Source organism: Poecilia reticulata, linkage group LG6, assembly GCF_000633615.1.
Source record: "Poecilia reticulata strain Guanapo linkage group LG6, Guppy_female_1.0+MT, whole genome shotgun sequence".
Taxonomy (NCBI): domain Eukaryota; kingdom Metazoa; phylum Chordata; class Actinopteri; order Cyprinodontiformes; family Poeciliidae; genus Poecilia; species Poecilia reticulata.
Window position 1 is genome coordinate 12432853 of NC_024336.1, and position 15787 is coordinate 12448639.

At 37.0% G+C, this 15787-nt stretch overlaps 1 protein-coding gene across 2 annotated transcripts; it reads left to right on the plus strand.

The window, feature by feature from the left end:
* Nucleotides 1-522: 522 nt before the first annotated feature.
* Nucleotides 523-15366, plus strand: scamp2 (secretory carrier membrane protein 2). Of its 2 annotated transcripts, XR_533894.2 has the most exons (10): nt 523-707; nt 5865-5939; nt 6564-6650; nt 8309-8420; nt 9246-9374; nt 9969-10128; nt 10651-10752; nt 11989-12029; nt 12760-12880; nt 13982-14070. XR_533894.2 is itself a non-coding variant. In XM_008411225.2 (9 exons), the coding sequence occupies exons 1-9, from the start codon at nt 651-653 to the stop codon at nt 14129-14131; spliced, it is 993 nt and encodes a 330-aa protein (XP_008409447.1). In that variant the 5' UTR covers nt 525-650; the 3' UTR covers nt 14132-15366. The 2 variants fall into 2 exon arrangements, 1 of the variants encoding a protein (XP_008409447.1); XM_008411225.2 differs by lacking the exon at nt 11989-12029 and having other exon boundaries at nt 525-707; nt 13982-15366.
* Nucleotides 15367-15787: the final 421 nt, after the last annotated feature.

Below are 15787 nucleotides of genomic sequence, written 5' to 3' on the forward strand. Positions count from 1 at the left end.
AAACTACTTTCACCCCTGGCTGTATGTTTAGACAGCTTAACCAATATAATAATCACTCCCTTTTAACGATGACTTTATCCAACAAATAAACAGGGTTGATGTTACAGGTTCAGGTGACACTCCCCCTATCAAAGTACCAAGGAACAGCGAAAGAGTTTTACTGACACATGATGGCCAAACATTTTAAGTCTTTGTCATTTTTGCTTAAATTTCTACTTTGTTTTTTTCACGTATTTGTCCTTTCATCAGAGTAAGACTGATCAGCGTCATCTTTGTTAGGTTTACATATTTATTAAGAAATCTAAAAGTCAGTCAAATCAAAATTGTGTAAATATCTTCCATTTTACCGTAATAGTAGTCACTGGTGCACACTCGAAAGACAAACAAATATTCTTTATTTCTTAAGAATACATTAGTTGAACAAATATTTAGAACAATAAAGAACTGCACTTATTTATCTTTATCAGTATTTTTAAGGAGACGCACTTATGACACATGACGCGGGACACGTCATTATGCCGAAATCTCAGTGCGCCTGCGCCTTCAAGTTCATTCGAGGAAGTGGGTAAGACGGGCAGATTCTGAAGCGACAGAGAAGAGTTTGTTGTTGACTTTTTTCCAGAGGATAAACGCCTCGCCATTCTTCCAAAATGTCGGAGTTTGATACCAACCCCTTCGCGGAACCCAGCAACATTAACCCATTCAATGTAAGTAAGCGGTTTAATTACTTGTTGCTAGATGAAGTGCTGTCGGGGGCGGTTGCAGGGAGCTCTTTCGTTACAAGGCTGCCAGCACGCCAGGAAACGCAGCAGTAGCTGGGTGGGTGAGGGGGGGGAGGAACGTATTTCCCCGCTTCTGGAAAGCCATTGGCCAACCCCGGAGGATTGACAGTTGCTTAGCCAATCAGCGCGGTACATTGCCGGAGAAGGCGGTTTACCCTCGGAGTTGACTTTCAGGAAGTTAAACTGTAGCCAACCAAGAATGTGTGTCAGGCTATTTTAAAATTCATTGCCACTATTACTCTTTATTTTCAAGTCAAATTCTATAAATATTTGTAGCTTTATAGACTTTTTGGGGGGAACATTTTAAAATTTGTTTATTTTCAGCCTAGCTCCTAATGCTCATTTGCTCCATGAAGCGAGTTCATAACAAACAGGATGTATCATGCAGGTTAATTCACTACTCRAAACATAATAATTAAATGTTGGTATATTCATGTGTATAGGTTATTCAGGTTGAGAATAAACATTCGGTCCATGATCACAGAAAAAATGAAGATGATAAACCCCAAAAAAGGTTTTCAAAGGTTTTTAACGCAGGAACTCTTTGAGACACATACAGTTTCCTTTTCCGCAAACTTCAGACTATTTTGCTTTATTAAAAATATTGTCTGTGTAGTATATTAGTTAGTAATATGTTCAGAAAAAAATGTAACAATTTTGACCCGAATGGCAAAAAGTTTGGATGCCACTGCGCTAAACATTAACATGACAAATACTGAATTCTTCTTTTGCACTTTGACAACTCCTCAGAACATAATTTTATTTGTAAGCCATTTCAGTAAGAGAATGTAATTTAAACTTTGAATATTAGCTATTTTTAAATCCTGTCACTGCAAAAATAAAGCAAAAAAAAAAAAAGCACAACTTTGTTGAAAAAGCTACCATAAAATCCGTCATTTTAGGCAGCAATAATCACATAAACGCTTTGAAACATCCTGAAGGCTCTGCTTCATTTTCATTTTTTTTTCAGGGTAGGGTTCAGTTTCTGTTATCTTCTACATTAATTTTCCTTCTCAGAAATGTGTGAATAATGAATAAAACGCAAGACAAGCCGACACGTCACTCACTGGCCATGTGACTCTAAGCATGAGCTCACAGCTCGCTGCAGCCGACACACCTGTAAACATTCCCATCAGGAACGGGGGCAGTTCGTCTTTCTCTCCATGTGTTTGGAGCATCATGCAGATGGGAGTGTGGCAAAAGTAAAACGCAAAACACAACATTGTTTGGCTTCTTCTTTTTTTTTTTTAGAGAGAGAGCCTTTCATTTTTGGACCAAAGTGTCTATGTAAAATGATCTTAACATGAATTAGATGAAAAAATATGTAACAATTCCAGAATAAGCCGAATTCAAGCTGAGAGCTAACAGATTAAGGTAAAAGTTTTCAAGCTTTTACCAGTAAATAAAACTAAAAGTATAAAATCATTACCAAAATTAGAGTCAATTACTTATATTGTGTAAATGCTGTATTTTAGAGCCGTTATCAACAGAACAAACTGTGTTAAATGGTATTGAAGTAGAAAGAAAAACATAAAGAAACTGGAYGTGCTCTTGTTGTGTGATTACAGCGCTCAGACGGAAACTGGGAGGAACCAGATGAAAACGGTAGCCAATCTTCTTTAAATGAGGACTAATGTGAGGCATGTAAAAACGACAACAAAAAACCCCGACAGACTGCAAAGACTGCAACTTCTCTGTATGCTAAAATACAAAAATCTCTCCTCGAACGAGACGGGCTGATATCCAAACATCCCCGCACCAGGAAGCAGGAATGGTTTTGATAATGCTTATAATCAGGGTGTGGCTGTTCAGAACTTCACTAGGATATCTCTGTTATTTACGTCTTTATGCTGTAAACCTACAGCAGTCGAGCAATGGTGGAATCGCATGACTAGTTTTAGGCTTTAAGGGATAGAAATGTGGACTTTCTCAGGTAAAATGTTAATGGAAGACAATATAAAAGCATAACATAGCTTGTATAAATGTACCGTTTCAGTAATTCAAGGACCTACGCTGGCCGCTGTTTATTCAGCCGCTTCTCCACCCATCCACAAACACAGGTCACCGCTGACATCACAGCCGCCCTCCACTTTATGGACGTCATAAAGTGTGACGCTGCCGTTGTAACATGACTGGATTTAAGCAGTTATTTTGACATGTTTTCTTTGTGAAATGTGATTTTAAAAAGGTTTTTTTTTAACACTAAGCAGAAAACTTGCTAAGCCAGGCCATAGGCGGCCATCCAGCAGCACACCGTGTTTTTGAATTGAAAAATATTTAAAGCTGACAGGAAATTTGAAAATAAGATTAGCTAATTTAAAGTGTTAACATTTTTCTCATGCTTTATCCATATAGTTGTCGCATTATTTGCTTAGTGTGTAGAGCAGTAAAAACAGACGGTTGTTGCGTAGATCCAGTGAATAAAAAAGACACCTGACCTCAGTCTCTCTATGTTCACATACTCACCAAACTATGTTACTGTTTCACCAAAGACATTCGTTAACTCGCCTCTGCTGTCACTGTTACTGGTGTCTAAACAAGCCTATATGAAACAAACAAACAAGCCTATATGAAACAAACAAACAAACAAGCCTATATGAAACAAACAAACCTTAGCCTGGTGGGGGAGCAGGTAAAGCCTGGTGGCCCACCAGGCTGATCATACACTGTGGTAAGCCCCGAGTCAGATTAACGGCTCCATCATCAACACGTCATAGCGTGAGTTTTATGGGTGTGACTAACTGGGAGTGTCGAGAACATTTAAACTCCCCAACTCCTCCAGAATATCAGAGGTCACAGGGTCACAGCAGAAGCATTCTTCATATGAATAATTTTGGATCCATAATGAGATTATCACAGGATGTGGATCTTGAATAAAAAATACCAGAGTTTCATCAAATGATTGAATTTTTGTAATTTAAAACAGAAAATCAAATAATTATTTGGACAGCTGACAAATACTATTGTTTTATAATAGGACATAATTTGTAGATTTTTGATACATACACATAAGCAAAATATCGAATAAACCACCGCGTCATATAGTAACTCTGTTGTAAGCGATTGTTTTGATTGATTGATTTATTTTGACGATTAATCTAGTAAACAAATAAAAAAATTGTCCCGTACTGTGATAGCAACTTAAGCTAGTAAAAAATGCTAGTAAAAACAATTCAGTTCTTTTTTTAAAATAAGAAAACATTGTATCGCTTATTTTGCAATACAATTCAAACGTCACTTTTAGTCTCAAGCTTGAATTATGGGAAAAAAAGTTTTAAATGCAGAAACAAATGAGAAACACAACATTTCACATTAACTTAAAAAAATTAAGCAAAAATAATTAACAAAAACCTGTAGTTTGTTTATATATATATATTAGAGGTGTGCCGATCATAATCGGCCACCGATCATAATCGGCCGATTTCCGTGACAAAGTGTATGATCGGTGATCGCCGATCACGGTCTCTTATTGCCGATCACACAAACTGATCACTTGCTTCTCATTTCGCAGCCTGCCTGTGCAGCTGGTCTCCTCTTTCCTTCACACTGCGCAAACGCGCAGCAACAAATCCTAAGCGATGTGGAACTTGAACTCTCTGAGAGTGAATGGGGAAGTTTGCGTAAAATTGAAGCACATGGGGTGAAGCACGTAGAAATGCATCAACACAACGGATCTAATATGGCATAAAACAATGTCATACTTAACGGAGTTTGGCTATATCGAGGCTCACTGTAGTAAAAAAGACATATGGAGCAATCAGATAGCAGGTAAAGCAGCGCACAGCTACAAACACTCACCCGGATTATTAGCATGACGGTCAGTAAGCTAAACAAATAACCCGCAAAATTATTCGCAACATTATTTAAGTCTTTGAGCTGCGATGTAAGACGCTGGTTCTGTTCTCGCTGTTGAACCGCCACTACAGGTAGTAATATTTCACAGATGGAGCGCTGTTTCTGCTTCACCTGGTAGTGACTCTCACACCGAACCTCTGTTTGAAGCTGCAGCGTCTAACTTAAAAAAATACATTTCACATACATATTAAAAATTTCGCTGTCCTAACATGAGACAGATAATCTTTGAAAAAATAATCGATCTCCTCCCTGTTCTACATAATTACTCCGCTCAGTCAGAAACAGCCACTCAGAACTAGCAGTAATCAGCTAGCCGCCATGCTAACAGGAAGTTTTCATTCAGTAACTCTGGATTGTTTATTGTAATGGATCCTTTGAATGTTAATTTTTATACTTGAATTTTTGGCAATGTTGAGAGGTTTTATTTTGACTCTTTGCATTATTTAGCCTCTTCAGAGCCTTCATATGTTATCACTCTTACCGATAGTAGTACAATTTGCATAATGTCTGTTTTGTTTAGTTTTCTTCTTGGAAAAAGTTATTAAAAACAAGTTTTTGTCTAAATTAAGGTGAATTCATGCTTCCTTTTTCCACATAATGTAACCGGTAGTGCTCATGATTAAAAAAATTATAATTATGTGATTGGTATTGGTGATCGGCCGTGATCGACCCTCATGGGTGATCGGAATCAAAATCGACAGGAAAAAACCTGATCGGCACATCTCTAATAAATAAATAAATATATATATATATATGTATATATATATATATATATATTTCTTGTGTTTGTTCCAGAAATGGCACCAAATTCAAACTTAAATGATCCACTAACTGCTTAAAATTTTCTCCAACTCAGACGAAGGGCCTTTCAACCCCTTGTTTTGCGTTTGTCCAACCCTGAAACAAAAGCCATTTAATGATTACCGATACTTCTGCCAAAGCTAATGATTGATCTGAGCCTCTACAGGTTCAGGCTACAACAGCAAGAGACTCTGATTTACTTTATGGCCTGGTCACAAATGGAAATCAATCTGCCATTTGGTGTTTTCCCCTCAAAATATGATGTAAAAATATGTCGTTTTTTCATCTTTTTGGCATCATACTTTCAGTATGATTGTTCCAGTCAAGCCTGCTCTAGTCGGATCTATTTGGTGATTGCACAGCACAGTGATCAGTTTTGTGTATCTGTTATTGATACGAAGTGACGTCTCTTCATGTGTTTTTCAGGATCCTTCAGTCACTCAGGTGACAAACTCCAGCATTGAACCGGTTGACCAGTATAACCCCTTCCCCCCGTCCAGTGTAAGACATCTTTTTTTTTTAGTTTTGTGAAGTTTTAAAAAAAATGTCCCCTAAAAGTTAAGACTAGATGACTGTAAGTAAAAATGTGGTAACAATGAGATAATTGCTCCTCCTCCATTTTGATTGTTTCGTATCCAAATACAGTCATGGAGGAGTTGAAATCATTTTCTATATTCTGTTCATAATTTACTGTAAGGAAATGTGTCTTTATGGCTGTAGAATGAACGGAAATAGAATGTATTATGAAGTTTTTCTTAAAATTGTGTACACTAAAATAATGTATGAAATTTTGTATGATTTAAATTCTATAATTCCTGAAAATACTCTCCAGCCTTCTGAAACCCGAAAGAGTAAAAATCATTGATCCGTTTTACATTTCTATGCCTTTTTGTTCAGATTATTTTTCAACATTCTGTTTCTTATTTTTGAATTTGCTTGACTTCGCGTTTCCTCATCATTCAGTAAAATGAGCTTCTCTTTTCTTCCTCCTCTTCTCTGGTTCTTCCTTATATTTGCCTTCACTTTCAAACTTTTTTTCATCCCATCCCTTGGCTATAATCTTTTCTCTTTGCATCAGCTGTTTATATTTTATCATCTGATTTATTTATTTATTTTTTTGGTCAGGACTTTGCCGGCGCTCAGACAACCTCAGCCTCCACTTCCCCCTACCAGCCGGCCGTGTTGCAGCCGTCCACAGAACCCAGTCCACAGGTGAGGACACGCTTTAGTTGGAGCTGGCCGACTTCCCTCAGTCCTGTTCCTGTTCACGTTTCGCCTTCTGTTCATTAACACTCTAATTGTTTTGTGCAGCTGCTTCAGCTTTTTCACAAAACAAACACTGGACACAATAAAGTGAACAGAGGGAACATGGTGTAGCAAAACAGTAATGGTGAGATGATGTGAACAACATCTCACTTTATAATCAGAAACTCCATATGTAGCTTGTCAGGGCTGCAGGTTACAATCCAAGTAAACCTTAGTTTACCAAAGTAGAGGTTTGTAAAGCAAAGTTTACAAAAATTAGTTTATAAAGGTTTGAAAACCCATTTTAAAGGTTTACAAGGGTTTAATAAACCTTTACAAACAAAGTAAAGGTTGTGTGTTAGTATAATATTACTCTGGTAAACACAGTAACTCTTTGTAAACCTTAACTAATGTTTGTAAACCAAATTAAAAGTTTGTAAACATAAGTAAACATTTGTAAAATTTTACAAACCTTTTAGTTTGTAAAAGTTTGCAACCATTACAAAACAGAGAGCCATTTTAAATGTTTTTTTTTATATCTGCTATCAGAGATTTATGGTCATTTTTAAAGAACCAACATTTTATTTCTGTTTTTAGGTTTTAAAACAAACAAAAAATAATAATTTAAAAAAACATTCAGTGGAATGTTGTTGGGGGAAATGATTTAAACAAAAAAAGCAACAAAACTGATTTTTCTTTTTCCCTAAATGAACAAAGTAAAAATAACATTACAATTTGAGAAAAAATCTAAATGATCTTGCTTTTTAAGCTACAACACAAAGATAAAATGAAATATAAAGGGAATCTGAAAATAAAGTACCAATCTTACCACACTAGTATTGATCTGATATAGATACTTATTTATTATATTGATATGTTGGATCAATTGTGCAGCGCACTGCACTTGTTATGGTCTAATTAACTTCTGCGCCTTCATTTATTTCCTCAAGATAAACTGGCGGTTGCTCAAATGGATTAACACAACGTTGCATTCTCTGTAGTTTTCTCTGGTCTGTAATGGAGACTGGAATTAAAAACCATTTCAACCAAAGGTTTGGAAAGCGTTCTGAACCAGACGGTCTATAACTCTTCAACACGCTGTCAGAAAGATGCTTTTAGTTCAGAGTCCATGAGATGATATTCAGAATGGATTTTTTTTATTGATTGGTTTTAGTTGCTCTTTACTGTTTGCGTAAAGTCTGTAATGTCTGCTCATGTGCACCATTGAAGCCCGTCCTGTTGAATGACGGACGGGCTTCAAATGTTCCCGTTTAAAAAAACCTAAAACAAAACAGTAAAATACGGAAAATATTCCATTAACACGACCTCAGCTGCCTACCAAGATGTGCTGCCTTTAGTTTCATTTCTCAGTTCTTCCCTCTGACTAAGACGGTTCTGAATCATTACACAGGTCTGCATGACAAGTCAATCATCAGTTTCACATTGTTGCTTGTAAAACCTCCTGTTTGCACCAGATGCATGTGAAATTTCACACACAAGCTGCAAAAGCCCTCAATTGTTACCAAAATCCACTTTTCCTTTTTGCCTCTTGTCGTGTTTGTAGAGTCAAGATTTTAAGCCCCTTTGTGTTTGTCTTTCTTCCTTTCTGTCTCCATTTCCGCCAGGCATCCGCCGCCGCAGCTCAGGCCAACCTGCTGAGGCAGCAGGAGGAGCTGGAGAGGAAAGCAGCCGAACTGGACCGCAGGGAGCAGGCGCTGCAGAACCGGGCCCCCACAGGTCCTTACAGACACAGCCTCCCCACAGCAGCATCGCAAGCAGTGCAGTTTACCGAGACAGGAAGACGTTGTGCAGCGTCTGAATTCTGCTGCAGAGAGGATGCTTGAGATAACTTTCATACCTGAGCTCAGGATATGAAAAGCTGCCCTCTGAGCAGCGCTGTACTCGCCTGAAGTTCCCACTTAGACATAAGGAACAGAATAAATAATCCACCTGTTTAAGACGACGGCGTATTAGGGCCATCGTAGATCTAAGAAGTAAAAAGAAATGGGAGACATTTTCTGCAAAAAAAAAAAGAAAAGAAAAAAAATTTTGGAAAGGTGTTGCAAATTTTAGTTTCCAAATGTCAAAAATGTTTGACTTTTGGAAATATTGTTAGCTTCAAAAGTTGAAAACGTTAGATCTTTGGAAATAAATCTCAAAGTTTCAATTTTTTTTGTTTTGCCTGAAATGTCCTCCTTTTTCTTTTTTCTTTTCCTTTTTCAGCCCTATTACCCTGTCATAGTCGCCACTATTCCATGTCTGTTGACTGAATGCTGCTATTAGTTTTTCTGTACAAAGCTTTTTGGGTTTGCCAATCTTAAGGTTTGCACCCTCTAGTGTTTAAAATATGTCCTGCAGGAATGTGAAGCGTTTAAATGGGTTTTTAAAAAAACAGGGATTGGTAGAGGAGTCTGACATTGTCCTCTAGTGACAGTAGCAGTACTTGCAACATGTTTTTGCTCCAGTAAAAGTAAAAGGAGTATCTGGTACAAAGGCTACTCAGTGCAGCTTTGTGTTGAGTTTGTGTCTGCTGGTTAGACTGACGTTATTCTGTGTCGACAGGTAAAGAGAACAACTGGCCTCCGCTTCCCAAGTTCTTCCCCATCCAACCTTGTTTCTATCAGGACTTCTCAGAGGAAATCCCTGCTGAGTACCAGAGAGTCTGCAAAATGATGTACTACCTCTGGATGTGTAAGTGTTTTGTTTTTATTAATGGTGAGGCTCGATTAGTTAATAATTTAGGGTCTGTAATAAATTATACCTATTTTAATCAAAGAAATCAACAAAAATAAGCAACGTTTTCAATTCCAAACCACTTTTTTTATGCTAAATTATTGAATAAATAGAAGTATGAGCTCAACAGCAAAGATATTTAGTGTTTTTAATCTGTTATTTAGGTTGTCCAACCATCAGATTGGTGCAAAGTGTTAATATACTCATTCAGCTTCAGTTTTTTACTCATGGAACTAATTTGAAAAAAAAAAAAGCTTCTTTAGAATGTGCACTGTGGACGCTGACATTTGAAGCATAAATGAACGTCCAGCGGGCCAAGAAGTGAAAATTGTTTGTCGTCCATCGCTGTTGTTGGCGGATGTCGCTTGTGCGTCAGATTTACAGGCGCATTAGAAACGGAATACAAAGGTTCTGGTTTAAAAAAAAAAAAAGAAGCATCATAAAGTCCCTTATGTATGTGGAGTCACTCATTGTAGAAATGTGTCCTGGTGTGTTGATGCTGAATGTTTTACGTGTTCATTGTTTGCTCACCTTGCTGCCTGTTTCCTCTAGTTTACTCTGTGACTCTGTTCCTCAACCTGCTGGCGTGTCTGGCCTACTTCATCGATGATGGGAATCATGGCGTCGACTTCGGCCTCTCCATCCTCTGGGTCGTTCTCTTCACGCCCTGCTCCTTCCTCTGCTGGTACCGGCCAGTCTACAAGGCCTTCAGGTAAGCTTAACCACTGGTACGGGAAACCCTGAGGTTATCCGTAATATCAACAACGCAGAAGAACGGCAGGATTTCTCAGAATCTCTCGCCAGGAGGTTACAGACTTCCAACATGTTGGAGTATCAAACCACGATCTGTCTGTCGCAGATGTCGACGCATCCTTAAAAAGTATTAAATTTGTGTATCTTAAGCCTTAAAACTCCTAAATTCATGTAATTTAAAAACCTTTTAGTATTAAATTCATGTATCTTAAATTAAGTTCCTTAATCACAGATCTCATTTTTTATCGTGGCAGGACTATTTAATCTTTTATGTGTAGTTTATTTTTTCCCCTTGCAAAAATTTTCTCTCAGGCTAAMCATTTGAGTTTTTGGTATAAAATGTTTGAGGTCCTTCTAGGCTACATTCCTGTATTTTGCTCATGTAATAAGTAAAATAATGTGTCTTAACTTGTCTTCTGAACGCAAAGCACTAAGATTTAAGATAACTTTTTTTTTTTCTTTTTTATGTCTTCTCGTTTAGGAGCGACAGTTCCTTCAACTTCTTCTTCTTCTTTTTTGTGTTTTTCTGCCATGTGGCCGTCGTCATCATCCAGGCTGTGGGCATCCCCTACTGGGGAAACAGGTGAGAAACTGCGAAAACCACAATTATAGTCAGATGAAACTGATGAAACATTTTCATGGCTGCTGCACAGAAGTCATGTTCAGGGTAAATTAAATTACTAATTTAGCTTTACAAACACAACTTTCATGAAAACTGCAACGTTTAATTCTTATCCTGAAAGATTTTGAATTGACAAAATAAAAGCTTAAAGCTGAGTATGTTGGACCTTTTTGAAATTAGGTGAATTTTTTGTACGAGTCATTGAAACGAATTGGTGCTAAAATCATTAGTTGTGATTAATTGGTTAGTGAATTAATCGTCACCTAATTTATCAATCGATTAATCGTTAACTGGAGCATAAAGACTTAACAACAAACTCAGAGTAGTAATGAAGCCAAAACAGTTCAAAAATGTCTACATTTTGCATTTAAGATTAAAAAAAAACTTTTTTGTCTGTAAACGCTCTCTACCCAGAACTCCTCTCAGTAATTTTAGCTTCACCCTTTTCAAATTCAGTAAATAAAATCTTCTATTGAGCACATTTTGCTGTCGGTCATTAAAAACCTGTTAGCTCTACATTTTATTGACATTAAATGAAGCAGAAAGGGCCGAGCGTTTCACATGTCGATGTTAAGAGTGTTTTAGCTGCAGGGGCTACCTTTCCTACAAACGATTAATCGTTCACTAAAGGAAAACTGTTATTGCTGTTTCAGGCAATAAAATGTTTATTTTCTCAGCTAAACAAGGAATTTAATTATTTATTTACATCTCTATGTATTTTTAATTTTGTATATAAAAAAGGCTTAAATGAAAAACCTGCATAATTTTTAAAATCAGATTGATTGATTAATCGTTAAAATAATTGATACAACAATCAATTACCAAAATAATGTAAAACGTGTATAGATTATATTCTGACCGAACACCGCAGCTGTTGAGATTCTCTCATTTGTTTATTCCAACATCTGCCAGGTTTATAAAGCTTTTAAAAATAAATAATCATCAAATTGACTGTTTTTTGAGTGTTTTTTCTTGATAATACAAGATTTCACCAAATGTTCAGAAGACAAGAGTATTAGTTCTGGTTTTATGTTCACACAGATTCATATAACTCAAAGGTATAAAATCAAATTAAGTTTAATTGCTGCATTAAACATGTTTTAATGGTTTTCTGACTAACTCCAATTCAACCATTTGTCCCTCCTCGTTGTCTTCTCCCTCCTCTTCCTCACCTTGTTATTTTATGTTTTCTGACAGACTCTTTTCTTTCTTCAGTCTCTGTGTCTCCTGGTCACCCTGTAAGTTTCTGCTGCTTCTTTGTGTGTTTTATTTATTTTTGGGAGTTTCTGTGCCGTAAAAACTTGGGACATGTTTGGATTCCACGTTCTGGACCAAAATGCACATTGTAGTGTTTGATTCTTCCTTCCTCTCTTCAAACTGGATATGAAAGTTTTGTTTCTTATGGATGAGTTTTTGTTTTTTTCTGACATTTTCTTTTTATTTTCACTGTAAATCAGCTCAGTTTGCTTCACTTTATTTTGGCAAATTACCAACATTACAAAAAGAAAGCAAAAATTAAATATTACTTTACAAACCCATAATTTGCCAAAATTGCTTCTCTACATCTTCGTCCTTAGTCTGTTTTTAATGATGTCTGTCAAACGTCCTAGTGTTTAATTTTCACGTCGATTGTATTTCTGTCACTACAGCCTGCAATGTGCACACCAGGTTGACTAATTGGATACATTTTCAAGGTTTTTCACTTGAAATTAACTCTAAAACCCCCAACATTTTTAATATTCCACCTTTTTTGTTTCTTTACTGCCAATGTCTTAAAATCTGATTAAATTGATGGTCTTTTTACTATTTTGTATAATTTTTTTGTGGGGTAATTGCAACTTTTTAAAAATATATATAAATACAGCCTAAGATAACACACGTTTAAGATATGTACTGCTTGTTTATGTGTTTCTGTGTTAAAAGCGAAGCTTAAGACATAACAGCTGTTTGTTTGGTTGGTTGATCCAGCGGTTGGATTTCTGCCTTCACTGAGATCGGCAAAGGCAAAAAGGCAGTGGGAGGCATCATGATCATCGTGGCCTGCCTCTTCACGATCGGGGCCGTGATGTCCGTCATCCTGATGAAGATGGTAAGACCTCGGTTTAGTTTAGACAGCTCTGCTTTATCATTTCAGCCATGTTTTCTTTGAACATTACAATTGTCCAACTATTATGTGCAACGTCACAGTTGGATGAAATGCGTCATGACTGTTCAGACTGCAAACGCTTTGAATACATAACCGATTTAGTACCACATGGATTTGGCTCAAATCGGATGTTTTGGAGGGGGTCAAAAGATCGAAATTGGGTTGTTCGGACTGTTATGAAAAAGTCGGGTAATGGTCGCGTACGGGCAAAACAAAATTTGTGTCCCATATTCCTGCTGTGTGAATGAAGGCTCAATTCGCAGAAGGATTTGTTTTTTGTTTCATTTCTTTCCATTGTTTGACAACTTCCAGTCAGGTGAGAAGAATTAGGCCACCATACGATAACCACATGTTTTTATAACATATATTTGGACAGGCGCAGATTTAATATTACTTTTGGCAACATGGAGAACTTCAACAAATCTAAAAAACAACAAAAAAAATGCCAGAAAAAAAATCTTCAAAAGATTGAATGCGATTTATTCTGACAAACATTGGTGAACAAACAGCATCATGAAAAAGTCGTGAAAAGATTAAACAGATCCATAATTTTCCATGGTGGTTTCTATAGAAACATTAGCTTTTGTCAATAGCTGAAATCTCTGTCCTCCAACACAAACACTCCCCGCTGCCTCATTCCACAGATTGGAAAGGGGGACGGGCGATACGGACTTAGAATTTTATCGTGATATTGTCCAGTGCTAATGCAATAAGGCATGACTAAAACAAATTCTTTTTTTTAGGAATCTGTCTGGATGGGACTGCAAACCACATCATTCATCGCTCAACAAACAAATTCTGTTCTTATTTGAAACTTAAAGACGCCAGTTAAACTGCACATAGAGACTATAGTTAATCATATTTTCAGATTTACTAATATTTAAAAAAAWTTTTTTATGAAAACGATAAATCAAACGTCATGGCAAGAAATTTTTCATGATAAATGATTAGCGATACGATAAATGAAGAGTCTGAGGAGAGGATTTGATGCAGGTTTTCTGTTGCATAGTTACAATATTAATGCCATACCTCTCCCGTTCTCAGGTCCACAGCCTGTACCGCCGCACCGGAGCCAGTTTCCAGAAGGCCCAGCAGGAGTTCTCCCAGGGCGTGGTCACCAGCAAGGGCTTCCAGACGGCAGCCACCGGAGCAGCGTCCGCTGCCGCCCGCGGAACCTTCCAGGGAAACAACTAAAAGGCAGACTGAGCTCAATTCAACGCTCACCGTAGTTTCTGGTTTCTGCGTCTGCAGCCAAGTGACGACGTCCAGCTGTGTGTGTGTGCGCGTGCATGTGAAAAGAGCAGCTGAGGGGAAAGTCACTCATCAAATGAAAACTAGAGAGGAAGACACAAATGAAGATTAACAATGTCCATTTCAGCATGCCTCTGCTTTGTATATGTTGTTTCAACGCTTTTTCTGACAATGCTCTTATGTTTGTGTGTGCGTGTGTGTGTGTGAGAGAGTGAGAGACAGGCCGGTTCCATGTGGGAGCAGGGTGTTTGTCCACTCTGCAGGTGGATCCTGAATATAACAGAGATGAAGTGTTTTGTTTTGTCATTGATCTAACTTGTGTTTTGTCTCAGAATCGGCAGAATTATGGAAAATAAGCCGTGTTTTGTTGTATTTGCTTCAACGTGGACATTACTGTAAATATTGATTTTGAATCAGTCCGCAAACTCACTCTGCTCTGTGGGGGTTTTACATGAATGTAACTTGGCAACAGAAAGCAGAATTAGCAGAGCTTTGATGTAGTTTCAGACTCTAATGCGATTTTTTTTTTTACTTTAGGATAGATTTTTCTGATTATGTTTATTCATTTTTACACATCATTTCACCGCTTTTTGAAGCAACTTTGGCTGGATTATGGAAAAATATGAAATATTCCCAGTTACACTGACAGCAGCTCATACAGTCCATTCTGATTCAATCATTTAGAAGCAGACAGTCTGATCTGCTCTGTGTTGCTTTGTTTTATGCCATCAGTTCTGCTGAGTGGATTTTTCTTTTTTTAAATGAGAAAATACATATTTTCTTAGCAATCAAAGCTTTCCAATAATTCATAGCAATCACTGTTCTCTGACTTCATTGTAGGCCATTTTTGTCTGTTTTGCTTGTTAGAACTTGCAGACATGTAAATTATTGCCTCACCGCTGTACATTTCTCACATTTCCTATATTAAAAAGCATGTGTATTTAATGTAGTGTTTACAAACCTCAACTGAGATGTAACTTTTGTAAGTATTTTTTTTTTCTAAATAATTGCAAATTTCTAATTGTTTTTTTTCCCACTAAATAAGTGGCTGATACAAGATTTTATTTTTTTCGTCATTTTGTTCGACATGGATGAATTGTTCTGGGAAAAGACTTGGTCCCTTTTGTATTTCAATAGTAAACATTGTATCTAATAAAAATGCTTTCCTCTCATTTAAAGTTGAGGTTTTATTTAAATGTCTTTCCAAAAGTATTCATGTCTCTTAAACTGTTGGGGGTTTTTCCACATATTATAACTGAAACGTATCTTTACTAATTCATGCTGTTTTAGGAACCGTTGAACCTCCAGTGGAAACAACAAGTAAATAGTAGGAAGCTATATAATAACCCACTTTTAGAATTTGCCACAAGTTTGTCTACTTATTTGAACTTTAAAGCATGTTATCCATTTTTTTTAACCTGTCAGAGAACGGCAGACGTGAATTAGCATAATGCTATAATCTTGTCCAGGCATCAAATAGTAAACTGTGAGCTGTACAATGTCGCCTTTCAAATATTATTCCCTCGTCAAAAACGTACCTTTACTAATTCATGCTGTTTTAGGAACCATTGAACCTCCAGTGGTAGCCATTTAGCGGCG

Coding starts and splice junctions, on each gene's coding strand:
- scamp2 (XM_008411225.2), top strand. CDS start 651: ATGTCGGAGTTTGATACCAACCCCTTCGCGGAACCCAGCAACATTAAC. Junction 708..5,864: donor GCAACATTAACCCATTCAAT/GTAAGTAAGCGG, acceptor TGTGTTTTTCAG/GATCCTTCAGTCACTCAGGT. Junction 12,881..13,981: donor CCGTCATCCTGATGAAGATG/GTAAGACCTCGG, acceptor TCCCGTTCTCAG/GTCCACAGCCTGTACCGCCG.